Source organism: Vigna radiata, chromosome 9 (genome assembly GCF_000741045.1).
Source record: "Vigna radiata var. radiata cultivar VC1973A chromosome 9, Vradiata_ver6, whole genome shotgun sequence".
NCBI classification, from domain to species: domain Eukaryota; kingdom Viridiplantae; phylum Streptophyta; class Magnoliopsida; order Fabales; family Fabaceae; genus Vigna; species Vigna radiata.
In genome coordinates this window covers 3,772,339-3,790,540 of record NC_028359.1, presented here as the reverse complement: position 1 = coordinate 3,790,540, position 18,202 = coordinate 3,772,339, and the positions used below count along the sequence as shown (strand labels likewise).

Genomic DNA, 18,202 nt, shown 5'->3' with positions numbered 1-18,202 from the left:
GACTTCAGTTAGTTTGTTACACCTTTTTGCAATTAGACTAAAGATATAACTAACTGACAGCTCAGCATAACTGATTTCAGTTAGTTCGGTCAAATGCTAACTAGGCACCTACAACACTTGGTGCTTAACAACTATCATAGCATTCTATAAAAAAGAAAACACCTAAAACATTTTGATAAAATTGATAGCACCAAAATCATTGTAAATTATGGCAAACACTTTGCACTGTTAAACACTACCCCAATGAGCTTTTGTGGAAGCTCCTTTAATTTTTAGAGCGCTTCTTAAAATCGTGTTTACTCACTGTTCCTTTTAAGGAGCAGAAAAACCAAAAAAAGGTGCCCCAAATGCCATCTAAGAGATATAAAAGAATAAAATGCTAGTGCAAAATCTGAATATATTCTATCGTTGTATGTTATTCTGTGCAATATATTGCTTCTGGTTTAAAATAGAGTAGAGGTACAAAAACTGGAAAATCCCCATACTAAGTAAAGAATCCCTAAAGAAAAGAAACTATGTAAAGAGTCCCTAGAGGTTGACTTATCAATTCACTAGCACCCATAGTGATAGCCCATCCAAAACCATTTGACAACTAGTAGCAATAAAATAACTATAGAATATAGTGAAAAACTATATTTCTGATTAATCTCCCTTATGTTAAATACACACATAGGGTTCTTTATTTATAATAGAAAAAATATGGGCTAAACCCAAAATACAAATAGAAATAATAACAAACTAGCTAAAGATAAAAGATAAATATAAAATAAAGATAATATATCTAACATTCTCCCTCAAGCTGGTACATACATATGTACCAAGCTTGTTACTAATATAATCCATCAAGACTTGGTGAAAATATTTGCTTCTGCACTCGAGTGACACCAGATTGCTAATGATTTGCAAGACGACATAGAAGACGAAATACCAACCCAAAAGACTCCCCTGAGCAACAAATTTGGGAGGTTGCTCCCTGTAAATCTCTTCTTGCAAATCGCCCTTGAGGAATGCCACCAATGGATAAAGAGGTAATTGTTGGAGAGCCACCACGGCTATAAATAAGCTAACAAAACCATCTTTTCCATGAAAAAAAAAACATATATGGACGAGTCAAACGCAATGGTGACAAAAGAGAGGTCTGAAGAGATAGCAGCAGAAGAAACCATGAATGAACAAGAGAGAGAAATTATAAAAATAAAAAAATTCTCTAATCAAGGCAACTGAAAAAGGAAAAAGAGCAACCTCGATGTTCTGAATAACTGCCTGAGAGGAGACGGGATGTGCAACAACACACGATGAAAAAGAGTGACCTCGATGCTCTATATCGCTGTGAGACATGCCACCATGCATGATGGAAAAAGGAGAAGATCCACAACTTTAAAAGACGCTAAGAGCGCGTAGGAGCTCCAATGAAGGCGTTGTTGATGGCATGATGGTTTCCTAGCCGGGACAACAAAAACCATGTGACCTTCGGTCGAAACTAGAACATTGGTAGTGGCAGCGGTAGACAATAGCGGTAGATGACAACACCGGCGACAACAGTAGATGGCACCACCACCGACAGCGGCAAATCTAGTGGTAGAGGCACCAAAAACTTTTTCCTCAAAAGAACCTTAGGCTCTAATACCATGTTGAATATAGTGAAAAACTATATTTAGGATTAATCTCTCTTACGTTAAATACACACATAGGGTTCTCTATTTATAATAGAAGAAATATGGACTAAATCCAAAATACAAATAAGAAATAATAACAAACTAACTAAAGATAAAAGATAAATATAAAATAAAGATATATCTAACAATAACAATCTTTTTAGACTGTTACTACACATTTTGGCTGGTTTGATCCATCAGGCAGGACTGCAGCGACCAAACACATTTCTGGCTGAGCTGCACCAATTAAGTTGCAGGCTGACAATTCGCTGGCGCAGCCCAACACTGAGCAGTCACTAAGTGGGCTACAGCCCAAACGTCTACTATTTACTTTTTAATAAAAAGTACTTCATAGAAACGTCAATGATATAATAATTAAGAGGTATATGAAATCTATATAAAACCACTAATTTTCTATCATAATCCAACATATTATGTTTCAAAATTTTATATTTATTAAATTATCATATTTTATTTAAAACTTGAAGGTCATCAGAAATAACTTCTACCCTTAATCTCTTGTTAATTCCTTTTAACATGCAGATTTAAACACTATAAAAAACCTAGTCCAAACATATAAGGGTTCATATCTAAGTACAAAAATAAGGAAATATGGTTCTGCCCATTATGGGCCAATCAGTTGCAAGGCTGGGCCAAATTACTACTGGGCTTGAAATTTTAGAACCAAACTCACCACACATAGGGCTATTAAAGTTATCCGTGGCCCATTTGTTGGGTATTGGAAAAATGTTGGTGGCTGACATCATTTAGGATATCATAAATCATAAAGTGCTCTGTATTTGTTGTATATTTTTCGGTACACACTATTGATCCCTATTTAGAAGACAGTAGAGATGCAAAAAATAAACAATGCTGCTAATCAGCCAAAACTATTCCCCAGCAAAACATAATAAATAAGGAAAACTGGACTCCTTCTAATCGTTACCCTTTAATTCGTATTCTAAGTAGAAAACATGACAAATGTTAAACATATTTACTAGGGACACATGTATTGATTCAGATAAAATAGCGGTTTATAGGGATAAAAATTTCTTCAGGATATCCATATTGATTAAGATAAAATATTTTTATAATATTTTTATTTCAGCATACTTTGTTTTCTTATTTAGAGAGATTTTTTGTTACAAACAGAGGAGCTAAGAATGTAATAGGTGTGATTGTAAATAAAATGATAGGTTTTCAATGTGAAAACCCAAGCAAGCACTCTTCTTACTCTCTCAACAGCAAAACACAGAAAAGAAAAGAATTGAATTGTATTATTCAACAAGAATGTAGTATGCAACAAGGATATCAGAGGCTTAACCCTCCACCACTGGATGAAACCAGTCAATCAAGTAAGTGTCTAAAAGTGTCTTACTGAACCAATCAACTTCTATTTATACAATCATTCCCCCCACACCACTTAACTGTATGACAGTTAAGTGTACGCTCTCCCAACTAACCCATCTAACTAACTCTCTTATTCCTCCTCTCATATACAATCCATCCTTGCTTCTCTTTAGGCCTATCATAAAATCATTTCTTCTTATTATAGAATTCTTAATATTGTTTCTAATAGTGTCAAAGAATATTTAGTCTAATGGCCAAGCCATCAAGCAAGAGTAACAAAACAGACTTTATAATTCTGATCCAAAATCATTAAGATGAAGGGAAAATACACTCAAGCTGCCCAGAGCCCCAATCATCATTATACGCATTGGATATATGTGGTTCATGGAAAGCATTTGAATTGAAAAATACCAGAACGCTGCAAGCAAGCTGCAAAGCCAGTGAAACTGAATTTCCTTGATATAAAGCAGGAGGCAAAATGTGTGCCCCATACAGACTCCAGAATGTGAAAGTAGCAGCAGAGGCTGCCATCACTCCATAAGTGAAATGTCCAGCCACCTGGATATAAACAAAAAGATGTTACTCAATTCAATAAAAGATGCAAGAGTAATACTCAGTTACCGATAAAGTAGAACAAAGGAAGACTCAAGGAATAAGACCATTTGAATCACGAGGATATCAGAATGACAATGTTTGTTATTGCAATATTGGAAGACTATTGATTTTTTTTCAGCACAGGAAACACGTGCTTCAACAAAGGTAATACAAATGAAACATGCCTACAAATAGATTTGTTGCATATATGAAGACATCCATTGCTAATGCTCAAATGTTCCATATCAACTACCAATACAAACAAATGTACTTCTTATAAGACTTGGGAATCCTCTTCCCTTGAGCTAGTATTTCAAGTAGAGTTGGGTTGGGTCCCCTCCTGAAATTAGATCTCCACTACTAGAGTTCAATCCTTGTTGTCTCCATAATTATTAAAAGTTGAGTTGGAAATTTATCTTCATTGCTCAAATCTTAAGGATGAAACATAGTGAAGTAGATAATTTGATTCCTTATTGTTGTACTTCTTTTCTAAAAAATGTGTTTACTTAGTTGTGTATTGTTAGAATCTTGAAGAATCCTAACGATACAGTACCTCATGTATATTTTCTATACAAAGAAGATTAATTTTATACCTAGTTTTTCACTATATACAATAAGTGCAAACCTACCCTTACATACTTGTTTTATAAGGTAAGTTAGACCTCAATCCACTTTGTAAGAGGTGCATTAACTACACTAGAAAGGCCAACTACAACAACTCCATCCTTCAAAAACAAAGAACAAATCTTACACTGACTGCAAGCTTTCCATCTTATTTTTCAAGATTGAAATTTTTTCCAATCCAGAAGAAAGCATCAACTACAATACTAGATTTGTACATCTAGGTCACTATTTGCAGAAACTAACCTTAGCAACTAGCAAAACAGCTTGACGTAGGAATAAAATAGAACTTGCTATAGAATTATTAGAGATTCAGCAGAACCTTGTCTGCCAACCGTTGTACAGGAGCCTCCCTACTTTGTGCCTCTTCAACCAGACGAACAATGTTTGCCATAGAAGTTTCGCCACCTGGTCGTTGCACTTCCATTGTAAGAGTTCCGTTAAGATTTATACTACCAGCTGCTACCTCACTCTACAGACATAAAATCCATCAATCAGTCACTAAAATCAACTGTTCAGCACTTCACAACGTGAAGGGTTCAATCATACATACACAGAAAATTAAGCCTTCTTATTAACGGTTAAGACATAACCAAATGGTTTTCTGTTTTATTGATAAATTGCACTCCATGATCACATTATAGAAATTTGCTGATTAAAAAAAAATGATGGAAACTCAGTTCAGGGCAGTTATGACAGTTATGTTTGCACTCAACACACTGCTTTAGAAAACAGTTCTATATTAGTTGTAGTTAGTTTTATATTAGAAACTGCAGGATGACAGTTATTTGTAGAAAATAACAGCTGGTAGTTATGTATTAGGAGAACATATGTCAGACTTAGGCAGAAGAGGAGAGTCCAACTCAAGGTTTAAGAACTACATCAAGTAGTTTATCCTACTTAACGGTCCAACTAAAAGACTAGTCCGTTATATAGGAGAAAACTTCTAGGTAGAGCTTGCAAAACAGCCCAATTTCAAGAATAGTACGTAAAATGGATTGTGTCAGACTGAAAATATTTAGCCTAAATTGAAGCAAACCAATTTTTGCTCAGCTTGTGGCTCAGATGAGCTTTTCGATCATTCTGTCTCAGGCTTATGAGTCGGCGCCTTTCTAAAATTAATCATTATAATTTTAGAAAATTGAAAATATGTAGTTTATCCCACTCGATGAGGGACTCCTAACAACATATATGATAAAAGGCTGTGTGTATTTGGACTGTGAGAAGCTATTTGCAATTTGAGAACTGAGAATACAGTTGATAGAAGACTTTTGCCGGTAAGACGGCAAGGGTATTGCTTATTGTATGTGACAGAGACATTTGCCACTGGGACAACATCCATAGGTGCTCAAAGGAACCAATAGAAGCAACAATATGTGTCAGAAGCCAAATAAATATCAAATTATCATAAAATATGTCAAGGCAGAATGTACCCCAGGCACTTTTGTTACAGGCAGTGGTTCACCAGTGAAACTTGATTCATCTACAGTGCTTCTACCAGCTCTCACAACTCCATCAGCTGGAATACGGTCCTAGACAAAGGGGTATATGGGTTAAAAGCAAAAATCAAGCAGCTTTGACAAGTAATTTATGCATATTACTTGTCAAAATCTAAGCAGAAGAATTCAAACTTCGAAATGATATTAGCAATGGTTTTGTAGCACAAGCAACATCACATATGACAAATTTGAAAGCAGTGATTATAGGCGTACTGCCCTCCCTCCTCTCCTCCTTCCCAACTAGTGGACAACATGTGATAGAACCTTCACAATCAACACAAAACGCACCAAACGCACACACCGGCTAATGAAATACACCTCTTCTTGTATTAAGAGTAACCAGAAAGAAAATGTACAGATAACATTGAGAGCCTAAACTCCCCCCACAAGATAACAACTCCTATTAGAAACTACAATCAATCCAAAAATCCTCTAAACAGTTATTCAAAAACTATTTATACAAAGTCAATTCCCGCCTTTCTTAACTGCCAAGGCAGTTAGGCTATTAATATTTCTTTCTTATCTCATACACTCCCGCCTCTTCAACAACCTTGTCCTCAAGGTTGAATTCGGGATATTGATCTTGGATGGTCACCCTGTCTTCCCACGTTGCACCCTCTCTTCCTCTTTCTTGCCACTCCACCAAAACTTGTTTTATCAGCTCATCTCCTTGTTGTACTTGCCTAATGTCCAGAATTCTCACAGGCCACCTGTAATTCTGAAGGTAAGTCCTTCTCCACCTTCTTGTCACCTATTGCCTTCTTTAGCTGGGACATATGGAAAACTGAGTGGATCCTAGCTGCTTCTGTTAACTTGAATCTGTAAGCCACCTCTCCCACTTTCTGCACTACTTGAAACGGTCCAAAATACGAGCTGACAACTTTGGATGAAATCTTACTGGCATGGAAGATTGTCTATGAGGTTTAATCTTAAGATAAACCCAATCATCCACCTTAATATTCGTTGGTCTCCTCCTTTTATTCGCTTGTTGTATCATTAAATCTTGGGCTCGAGTCAAATGAAATTTTAAATGCTTAAGTGCTTCATCCCTTGTTTTCAGCTCCTAAGCAACTGCTTCCACTGGTGTTTCTCCTGGCACAAATCTACTCAAAGATGGGGGAGCCCTACCATAAACAGTTTCAATGTAGTGCATCTGGCCACCCCTGGTAACTGGTATTATACCAGTACTTGGCCCAAGGTAGCATTGCTTTCCAGCTCTTTAGTTGCTCGGAGCAAAAACACCTTAAGTAGCCCTCCACAATCCAATTTAATACCTCCGTTTGGCCATCTTTTTCAAGATGATAGGTTGTGCTCATCCTGAGATGGGTTCCCTGCATCTTAAATATCTCCTTCCAAAAAACGCTTAAGAATAAGGGGTACCTATCACTAACAATCGAAACTGGGATCCCATGCAGCCTCACTATCTCCTTGACGAACACCTTTGCCACTGTCCGAGCCGAATATGGGTGTTTGAGCGGCACAAAGTGAGCATACTTACTCAGCCGGTCAACCCCTACTAATACTACATCATAGCCCTGTGATTTTGGAAGCTTCACTATAAAGTCCATACTCACCTCTTCCCAAATAGTTGAGGTATGGGTAAGGGTGCCCTTGAGGAGAGGCTGCCAAGTACTTGTGCTGTTGGCACACCAAACACCCTACAACAAAATCAGTGACTGACTTCTTCATTGCCCTCCAATACGGCGACTGTGCAACCCTCATGTATGTCTATACACCCCGAATGACCGCTTGTTCGGGTTACGTGGAACTCGGCTAGTAGCTTTGGAATCCAAGCTGATTTTGCAAACAACACCAGCCTCCCTTTGTAATGCAATCGATCTTGTTCTAAAGTAAAAGCTGCATGAGCCTCGGGATCCTTCTTAAGATCTTTAATCACCTTTACCAACTCCTCGTCCTCCTCAACCTCCTGTAATATTTCTTCGAAATCTTGCCAATATGGCCTTGTGATCAGTCTTATCTCCTTCTCCTCTTCTTCTCCGCTTTCTTCTCTTCTCGACAGTGCATCCGCCACCCGATTGGTGTTGCCAGCTTTATACTGAATCTCAAAGTCATACCCCAGTAACTTTGCTATCCAGTTCTGCTGGTTCTTTGTAGTTATTCTCTACTCCAACAAGTATTTAAGGCTACACTGATCTGTGTGCACTATAAATTTCTGTCCCAAGTAGGGTCTCCAATGTTGGATCGCCAAGACTAAAGCCATCAACTCTTTTTTATATATTGACTTATTTAAAGATCCCTCTGACAACGCCTTACTAAAGAAAGCAATGGGCTTCTTCCCTTGCGTCAACACTGCCCCTATTCCTCCCCCTGAAGCATCACATTCTATATGAAAAGTCTGGTTAAAGTCTGGCAGCACTAAAACTGGTGTCGAGGTCACAGCCTCCTTCAACCTAGCCATTGTAGCTCTGGCCCGCTCGATCCACACAAATTGCCCTTTTTCAACAATTTAGTTAGGGGTTTGGCTATCTTGTCATAGTCCTTCACGAACCTCCTATAATATCCTATCAAGCCCAAAAATCCTCTCAAGCCCTTCAAGGTTCTCGACTCCTCCCACCCCCGAATGGCCTTGGTCTTATCTGAGTCCATCTGTACACCCCTCTCAGATATCTGATGTCTCAGGTACCGAATCTGTGTCGGCCCGAAGTCACACTTCTTCTTATTAGCCACCCACTTACTCTGCTCCAACACTTGTAATACTAGTTTGACATGGTCCAAGTGTTCCTCCCACGTCAAGTTGTACACTAATATATTGTCAAAGAAAACCAGCACAAACTTTCGCAAATATGGTTGCAATAGGCCATTCATGGCGCTCTGAAAAGTGGTCGGCACGTTGGTGAGGCCGAATAGCATTACCAGAAACTCATAGTGACCCTGATGGGTCCTAAAAGTGGTCTTACGAATATCCCGCTCACCCATCCGAATCTGGTGGTATCAAGCCTTTAAGTCAATCTTGGAGAAATATTTAGCCCCCCTCAATTCATCTAGGAGCTCTTCTATCACTGAAATCGGAAATATGTCCAATATAGTCGCACGGTTCAGAGCTCTATAATCTACACAGAACCACCAGCTTCCATCCTTCTTCTTGACCAGGATGACAGGGCTGGAATATGGGCTGGTACTTGGCCGAATGACCCCTGCTCTCAACATGTCTGCAACCTGTTTCTCTATTTCTCCCTTCATTAAGTGTGGATATCTGTAGGGTCGTACGTTCACTGGCTCAATCCCTTCCTTGAGGGCAATTTGGTGTGCCATTCCCCGTTCGGGTGGCAGCCCACTCACCTCCTGAAAAACCCCCGAGTGTAACTTCAAAACCTCTTTCAACTCCCTTTTTTTCTCCTCAATCAACTCTATATGCCTTTTCCTATCTTCCACCTTGTTAGTGTGACCCAAATCCCACACCAGGCTCCCCTTTTTACTCCTTAGTCAGCTCCCCTTTAGGCTCAATCACCCGCCTAGCCAAGGTAGGATCCCCTCTGATCTTCACCTTCTTCCCTTCCTGACTATAGACCATTGTCATTTCTCCCCAGTTCAACATTACTTTCCCCAATTTTGCTAACCATTCTACCCCCAATATGATGTCCACTCCTCCTAACTCGAACAAATGGAAGTTCTCCTCTATTGGTTCTATTCCAAAGTTAATAGAACCTTCTCACAACACCCATTGGTTCTATTCTGCTGCCCATCTCCTAGGCTCACCTGATAAGGGTTTGTCGCTATAATGCCTAAACCCAACTTTGCCGCCAGCCCTTTCTCAATAAAATTGTGGCTTGCGCCACTATCTATCAACACCAACACTTTTCTTTCCCCAATTTTTCCCTGCAACTTCATGGTCTTTGGCTGGGTTAAGCCTTTGGCTGAAAAAGTCGATAGTTCCATTTGCCTTTGTTCCCGTTCGATCATTCCCTCTTTATCGCCCTTTTCATCCTCTGCTAAAAGTACCACCCACATGCTCCCTTCTGGACATTGTGACTGGGCACAAATGGTTCCCCACATCGAAAGCATCGCCCCTCTTCCCTTCTCTTCAGGAACTCAGGATAGGGCAAGTTCATCACCGTTCGGTTTTTGTTGTCGCTTCCTCCAATGTCGTTCGGTCTGCCCGTACAGTTCGGTCTAGTGTTGGCCTTCGGTCCCTCAATACCGTTCGGTCCGCCAATATCGTTTGGGCCTTCTCTTCTCCCCGATCCTACGCTTTATGCCCCGCTCGGTCGACTCAGATTAGGGCGACTAATCTCGTTTCTTGTCACTACCCCAACCCCTCGTCCCCAAGATTGCCAAATCTTGGTCGTATTCAAACTTCCCCCTCTCGCTCCACGCATTGCGTCCTCCGCGTCTCTCGCGATTCTCATCGCCACTATTAGCTCTTGCGGATCGTGAGTTCGAACCTACCCTTTAATGTCCTCGCGCAATCCGGCGAGGAAGTATCCCAGCATATGCTCCTCCATCACGCCACGTGTTTGCCCCACCAATATCTCAAACTCTCGGACATAATCTTCCACGATGTTCTCCTGTCGCAGCGTCCCCAGTTGTTCAAACACCGTCCCCCGGAATCCACCTCCAAATCGGCCGATCATGGCTGCTTTAAGTCCCTCCCAAGAACGATTCTTGGCCTTTTCTTTCCAAAACTTGAACCAGTAACCCACGTTGTCCTCCATGCCGATGTATGCGAGTTCCACCTTCTCTTCCTCCGCCACTTTCTGAATATCAAAAAACCGTTCCGCCCGATTGATCCAATTGAGAGGTTCCAGCCCTTCAAACGTGGGTAAGTCCACCCTTTTCCTCCAATTACTCTGTACCTCCTGGTGATCGCCGCCCCCTCTTCCTCCAGTTTCCTCCTCGCGCCTCCGCTGATTCTCATTTACGGATGTTTGACTCCCATCGGAGTGGCCGTCATTGTTGTTAGCATGCCCCCATCATCCTCATTAATTGTTGCAGGTCCCGTCGTACGGCAGCTGACTCTGCCTTCATCCCCTCCATCGTAATCTCCAATGCCTCCAGTCTTCCCTCTGTGGTTCCCTCCATAACTCGTTCTCGCGCCCAATTTAGGATCCGGCAGGTCAGACCAAATTGATAGGTTTCTACTCAAGAAACCTTCACAATCAACACAAAACGCACACATCAGCTAATGAAATACCTCTTCTTGTATTAACAATAACCAGAAAGAAAATGTACAGAGAACACTGAGAGCCTAACCTCCCCCCACAGGATAACAACTCCGGTTAGAAACTACAATCAATCCAAAAATCCTCTAAACAGTTATTCAAACACTATTTATACAAAGTCAATTCCCACCTTTCCTAACTGCCAAGGCAGTTAGGCTATTGATATTTCTTTCTTCTCTCATACACTCTCAACCTCCTAACAAGTGTATTGATATTAGCAGTTTTCTTTTTCAACAGTTCACCTTATACTTTTTGAACCCAAAATTACACCACTAAAAACATCCATTTGGAGAGAATACACGACTGAAGCTTCTTCCGATACTAAAAAAAGGGTGAAGGAGCTACAAGGTTGTATCCGATAATATGTAGATTCTGATATTACTCACTCCAGGCAGCACAATAATTTGGTCTCCAACAGAAAGACTTTCAGAAGGAACTTCAACAACTGAGCCATCCTCTGTTTCCTCATTGTTAACTAGAAGGCGAGCTTTTGGTGGCAACAAACTAAGAAGTCCTGCCATATCACTGGTTGCTTTAATTTTAGCTCTCTGTTCGAGATTCCTTCCTAGCAACACAAATGCAATTAGCATAATTGGCTCCTCAAAGAAAGCCTTCCATCCCTGCATAACATTTAAAAAATATCATTTAGCACAATTAAATTTATCTTTACACATATAATTACAAATCCAATTCCATAATTTCACAAAGAAAATATGTTTTCTAGCTTCTAATTAATAGATATAAACAAGCACATGTTGAGCATCTAAGTCTAACCAACAGCTGGTTTTGACTGGTGTAATATAAATGTGATGAGTATAAGTTATTATTTTTCCTATATGAGATGAGATGAATAGAGCACTATTAAACAAAACTAGATAGATAAGAATCAACCTAAGTCACATCCTGTCATGAGCCTTCATTCAAGGTAACAAAACAAGGATACAAATTAGAAGAAAAAGAGACCACTTCTCCTATTATTGAAAATTAATGTGCAAGAGAAAAACAAGGTACAAAGAATACAAAGGAATTTCTTCCTTCCATACAAGGCATTCCCTGTTCACAACTATCTTTTTCTCCCAACCTCCCACACCATGGATGATATGAATATATAGACTTTTGTCTAACATAAGTCTCACCCTCTTATAACAACTAAACACCTCGTTTTTTTATTCCTCTAATATACTTTCCAACCCCTCTCAGTACTCCCCTACCTAACACATCCACCATCATTTACCAAAATGAAAAAGACAAGCAAAAGCTATAGCTTTGTAATGTAAATGAACATAAGCATGAGCTAAAAACTCAAATCAAACTATGATCATGAACATGGACTGTGGAGGAAGACGTACACTACTATTTCTTAATAATAGCTAAAAAATACAGTCTGTTGGATCAATATAATTGACTCTACCAACCTACTTGTTCATGAGCAATGCTTGTCTGAAAGTGTGGGGATCAAAATGTGTACACACATGTATCAATGATTTGATAAAAGAGATCACTGAGAATATTTAGCCGAATCTAGAAAAACAAACCAGAAGAGAATTTACATATTATAATCTGTGAGCTACTAGTACTTAGCCATCTTGCAAACCATACCTATATAGGAATCATAAACTTGACAGTCGGCAACAAAAGAAATTTGAGTTCTCTATTTTCTTTAATGATTTGAAGATAGCTTATACTAAATGTTGCCAGCAACTAATTGAATCAAAATTACAGATTAGAGATAACAAACTTCAGAAAGACATTTTACCAATTTTGGAACTAAGGCAGCAAATGAGCTGACAGTAAATGAAGACAAAGCCCCAAGACCAACTAAGGTGTTCATGTTTGGTGTTGATTTAAGAAGGCTTTTTAAACCATCAAGGATAAGCTGGCGGCCAGGACCAAGCAATGTAAACAAAGATAACGATAGATGAAACCCAATGGAATGAAAGACATGGATCCACGGTGCCTTTGCTGCAAAGAAATGAGAGAAATGGCCAACAAGACAGACAGCACATAGAGCCCAAGAAACTGCTAGTTCACGACCTTTAAACAGCACATAAAAAAGAAAGGTCACCAATTAGTCCCAGAAGTTAAAACAGTAAAATCATCAGAGAACCCCTCAGAAATAGCATGAGTGGGCTCTTGTTGCAATATTAGTGTAGATTTAATTAGTGCTTACCACTTTCTCTTAATTGTCTATGTCTTTCCTCCATCTTCCTTTCAAAAATTTGGAGGAAATTCTCTCTTGTAGAATCTGCACTTTCAGGATCAGAATGGTCAGCAATCAAACACACTAGTGGAGAAATCTGTTCCCATTTAAACTACATATAAGCCTTAAGCTTCAACTAAAACAAAAAATAAAACATAATCCCTGACAATTATAATTTGAACCAAGATCAAAATTTATAAATGACTAGCATCTGATTGTTACCACTATTCACAGGGAAAGGTTAGGAAAATTCTTGATGAAAATGTTTAAAATTTGAGAACATTAACCACTCATCTGGCTAGTGATTAATAAGCAACCACCTACTGACCTCACCTAATTAATCACTTAGTGGTTAATTATTCCTTCACTGGAAATATGTCAAGAAATCCTGCATCTTTTTTGTAGTTTAATCAATATTTTATTCACTTAAGTTGCAGAATAAATAATCATTCCAATCGGGCCTTTGCAGGAACAAAATTCAGTGGAAAATGTCAAAAGTTATGAAATGCCCAATACTATCTTGATCGTATCTTAGATTATACTAGATTGTCTTTAACAATTAGTTTACCTATTCCCTCAATACCTCTTAGGATTGCTCATCAACTTACCATGTTTCGTTATCTCATGATTTGTTTCCTATATAGTTATAGTAGAGAGAAATGGTAGAGTCATGTGTAATGGAATCCGTGTGTGTAAGAACAGCAAAGAAACACATATATATAATGCAGCATTATATAAAGCTGTTAGGGGTTTATTATACTGGAGCTTGTAAAAATAAAATACAGCATTATACATTAATTGGGTACATAAATATATGGTGAAAAATCAACCATTGAATCATACATTATTCCCACCAATCATACGCACAAAACAAAATAAACCAATTGCACATGAATAAGAGTCGCTAAAATTCATTATAACACAAGGATCACTAGTCTCATATTCAACATCAGCAAAATTCTTCACCGTGCAGGGGCTCCAGAACACAGACATGGCTCTCCAATACCCATCACAAGAAGCCACGGAGATTCACCTTCTGAAGGGAGAAAGTATAACATGAATAATGGATTTTAAAATATNCTATATATCTAAGTAGTGGGGTGGGTATAAGATTTGAAAACAATTTACTCATACAGAAGGTAAAGCATTAAAACTTAGAACCCCATGAATTGATGGCATACCATTGACTCCAGAAAACCACTTTTGCATTTATATGGTGAAATAACTCCTTCAGTAGATAGCTTCTTCACCTGCCACTTAACCCGCCAATTTTATGTAAATGAAATGAAATTCTATGACATGCCGTAAGATTTAATCTCATATGAAGTAATGACTGCTAAGTGGACAGCCAGAGAACTATAGGAGTCATGTGACCAATATTGCATGTTGTGTCTATTAAATCCATGCGTAAAAATCTTATTCTTACTTCGGAAAGAGCTAGTATATATTGTTCCCAATTGAAGTTTGGTAGGAAGACCAGTTGCTTGTCATTTATATTCACACATTTTAATTTCAAACTATATTCCTAACTTCTAGTTCAGTCCATGGAGTACAATTGAACCTTTACAAATTAAAACTAAATAATGATATAAGGACTCAAAACATTGATTATATAGAGATGTATGGATTTTGAAATAAACGGACAACATTAAGGTGCAAATAATTTTAAATGAAGCAAGGTTTGAATACTCAATTCCAAGTTCTTGTTCACAGGTAACAAGATATTCATTTCAAAGTGTGACTTAAAGGAGCCCAACTAAAATAGGTATGGTATTATTTACAGCTTCAATTAATACGTGAATTATATTTATCCAAAATTCAGAGATATATAGACAAAAGATAGCAAGCTCATTGTATTACAACGAAAGGCCCGACTAATATAGGTATTACAATTATTCACAGCTTTATGAATTATCAATAGACCAAAAATAGCAGGCCAATTGTACTAATACCATTATTATATAAATACACACATACAGTATAATCATATTTTGGTAACTTTAAAAAGCAATTTCTATTGCCAATAGAAAATATCTAGAAAGCTGAAACAGTTTAACAGTTTAATACCAATCAAGCCAAATATTTCAAAGAAATTATGCTAGTACGCTTCCATTATGACAAATATTCCAAGAATCAAGCAATCAACTTTAACAATTCCAAGAAGTAACAGACATGACTTTGAGTAAGTTAACAGACACGCCAAATGACATAAATAAGATAGGATGGGCATCTGTGAAAAATAATATAATTAAATGATGTAAAAGTAGTATAACCAACCACGCAAGTGATTTTATGAAAAATAAGCAAATACCAAGGTAAAAAAACATAAAAAGACACTGAATTGACTCAATAATGGCTGGCTCAACTGGTAGGAATGAATAATACCTCGGAGGCTAGAATTGTAACCACAACTGGTTAAATGCTCTGCAAGTGCCTCCCCTAATTGCTTTTGCCAATTTGGTCCATTCTTTGCTTCAGATATAGGCCAAACGATTGCTGTTTCTGTTGTTAAATTTACACTAGCTGATGACACCTGTGGCTACCCAATGTTCATTTGCATAAAGAGTAAAGAAACAGTATTTAGATTACTGTAAAAAAGTATAGAGAGGGTTTATCAACTATGTACTGTTGGCACAAAAACTTCTACACTCAAGCAATCAAAATCACCTTTAGGATTTAGACACCAATGACTAAACTACTGCGTTCTTTTGAAACTGTTGAACATGATTTTTCCGCATTAAGGTCAATCATCTCCCACGACATCCACAGACTTACGAAATAAAAAATACCGCACGCTCATAGTAAACCTAGCAGAAAGCCCTCAACAACAGAAGCAGTATACCAATCATCTTACAAATAAAATAATTGAAGCATCCAGAGTTTAGACTGTAAACATAACCAAATACAAATTTGAAATACTTACTCGATTTTCCAGTATCCTTTTCACAGTCGCCGCACATCCCCCGCACACCATTCCCTATCAAACGCACAAAAAAGTGAAATACTAAAAATAAAACTAACAGGAAAAATTCTACACAGAGAGAAGAGTTCACACTGAAACATCGAGAATGATAACGTCAGGCGAAAGTGCCGAAAGCTCCTGTGACGCGTCACCAACCAATTGGAGATTAGCATCACCAGACTCACCGCCAGAACCGCCAGAACCGCCGTTGTCACCGATTCCACCGCCTCCATTTCCACCGCCGGTGGAAGAAGCACAGGAAGCGGCGGAGCTCGAAATGCAGCGGAGTCGGCACGGCTTTCGCTGGAGCAATCCGCCGAAGCAGCGGAGCGAGGACGGCGACGGTGCGGAAGTAAAAGAACATGGAATGCGGCAGCAGTTGTTGTAGGAAGCAACGAGGCATCTGAGGTTGCGGCGGACGAAGGTGCGTTGAGGAGCGCCGGCAAAATGACGGTGGAGCACTCTGAAAAACGCCATGTGCGCCGTCGTGGTGACGGAGAATGCAGAATCCATCGGATTGGGTAGGAAAATAGAGAAGAGAAGAGTCGTCAAGCGTTGTAGTTGAGTTCTAATAGTACAGACGTCCACGCTATGCACGCTATGGTGGGTCTTGACTTTGGTTTTGGGAATCTTAAAACAATAGAAAATTATCTATAGACAATGCCAATTTCACACCTTTTTTTATATATTTTCTTTTGTTTTTTAGTAAGAGAATCTTTAATGGAATTTTTAATTCTTTAATTTATAAGAAAAATATGATTTTAGTATAGGCTTTACAAACCTGAGATGTAAAATTAAAAAGAAATTTTTATATAAAAAAAGTTCTTTAAATTACGTATATAAAAGATTAATTCAAAAAAACAATTTCTTAAGACTAGCTTAACATAAAAAATTTATTATTAAAAATCTTTATAAAACAAATTCTTATTCATTTTGTCCTAACTAATAAATTAATGATTTTTTTTAATGCGGTGAAAATGGGTTATAATCCGCGAGTCAACCTACCTCACTATGGGTTTTAGTTAGGTTAAGTTTAAAAAAAATATAATTTTTTTATGTGGGTTAGTTTTCAACACTTGTAACCCGAACTCACCGGGTTGAACCTGTGGTGAGTTGAGTTGGTTTATCAACTTACCTAATTTAATTTAATTATTTATTATTTTGTGTTTCAATATTATTAGGTAGCATTTTTTTATTATATTGTAAAAGAGGATAAATAAAAGATGTTTCAAGAGAGAAAAATATTATAAATTTATCTATTCAAGACTCTAATATTATAAATGACAAGTGATACAAAAATTATCGATATTAAAAACTTATTTGTTCGCCTTGGATTGTATGATACTTTTTTTTTAATTGTCTTTAGAGTTTAAGATCATTTTAGAGTGAAATTTATTTAGATTTGAATTAAAAAAATTATAATTTTTTATATTTAAAAAACAAACTTCTAATTAAGTGAGCTAGTGAGGCAATCCGTTTAACTCACCAACCCGTGGTGGGTCGAGCCAGGTTCGAATTTTTTTAGCTCGCTAACATGTGAGTCGGGTTGGGTTGGCTCACTAAGTGACCAACTCGTGGTGAGCAGAGCCGGGTCGAGCCGGGTTACTCGTTTTGACAGCTCTAATTTTTTAGATGAAAAAACATTAATTATTAAAAGTGGATTAGTGAAAAAAAAAAAAAGGAAAAAGAGTGTATTGAAGAGAAAGTGTTTCATAAGATTGGTGAATCACTTATACAAGTCTATAATGTAGATAGATATATGTGAAAAGTAGTTTGATGTTAAAATCAATTCGGATTCACATGTAAGGGTAATAAATCTATATTAAATGTGTAATGTACTACTTTACCTTAATCCATATTTCGCAATGGGTTTTTGATGAAGATCAGTCGAATCACAACTCAAATATATTTAAACCTCATTACTGACTTAATCAAGATTACTTACTTGCCCAACTTAATTGGTCGAATTTTCTAATTAAGGTGTAGTAAGCGGGTTTAACCAGTTTTATTGACTGAGTGGCTAACTATTGGCCAGTTGATGCTTAGATCTTTGATTGGTCGATTCTTATTGTACACAGCTCCCAAGCTCGAGCATTGTTAAAGATTATGTGAAGGGATTTGCTTTGATTGGCATCGTTGGG

The 18,202-nt window shown here is 37.9% G+C and overlaps 1 protein-coding gene across 2 annotated transcripts in view; it reads right to left on the bottom strand.

Annotated features, from left to right (window-relative positions):
• Window positions 1-16,699, bottom strand: part of LOC106773993 (copper-transporting ATPase PAA1, chloroplastic) — a 35,332-nt gene extending 18,633 nt beyond the window's left edge. Inside the window, exons 1-9 of one of the 2 annotated variants that reach the window (XM_014660764.2) lie at window positions 16,155-16,699; window positions 16,023-16,076; window positions 15,485-15,638; window positions 13,070-13,144; window positions 12,656-12,933; window positions 11,286-11,519; window positions 5,654-5,752; window positions 4,543-4,692; window positions 3,417-3,563 (exon numbers count right to left, since the gene is read on the bottom strand). In XM_014660764.2, the coding sequence (XP_014516250.1) occupies window positions 3,417-3,563; window positions 4,543-4,692; window positions 5,654-5,752; window positions 11,286-11,519; window positions 12,656-12,933; window positions 13,070-13,144; window positions 15,485-15,638; window positions 16,023-16,076; window positions 16,155-16,574 (1,611 nt within the window). In that variant the 5' untranslated portion in view covers window positions 16,575-16,699. The remainder of the gene's footprint in view (window positions 1-3,416; window positions 3,564-4,542; window positions 4,693-5,653; window positions 5,753-11,285; window positions 11,520-12,655; window positions 12,934-13,069; window positions 13,145-15,484; window positions 15,639-16,022; window positions 16,077-16,154) is intronic. The other variant, XM_022786314.1, reaches the window with a different exon arrangement.
• Window positions 16,700-18,202: the final 1,503 nt, after the last annotated feature.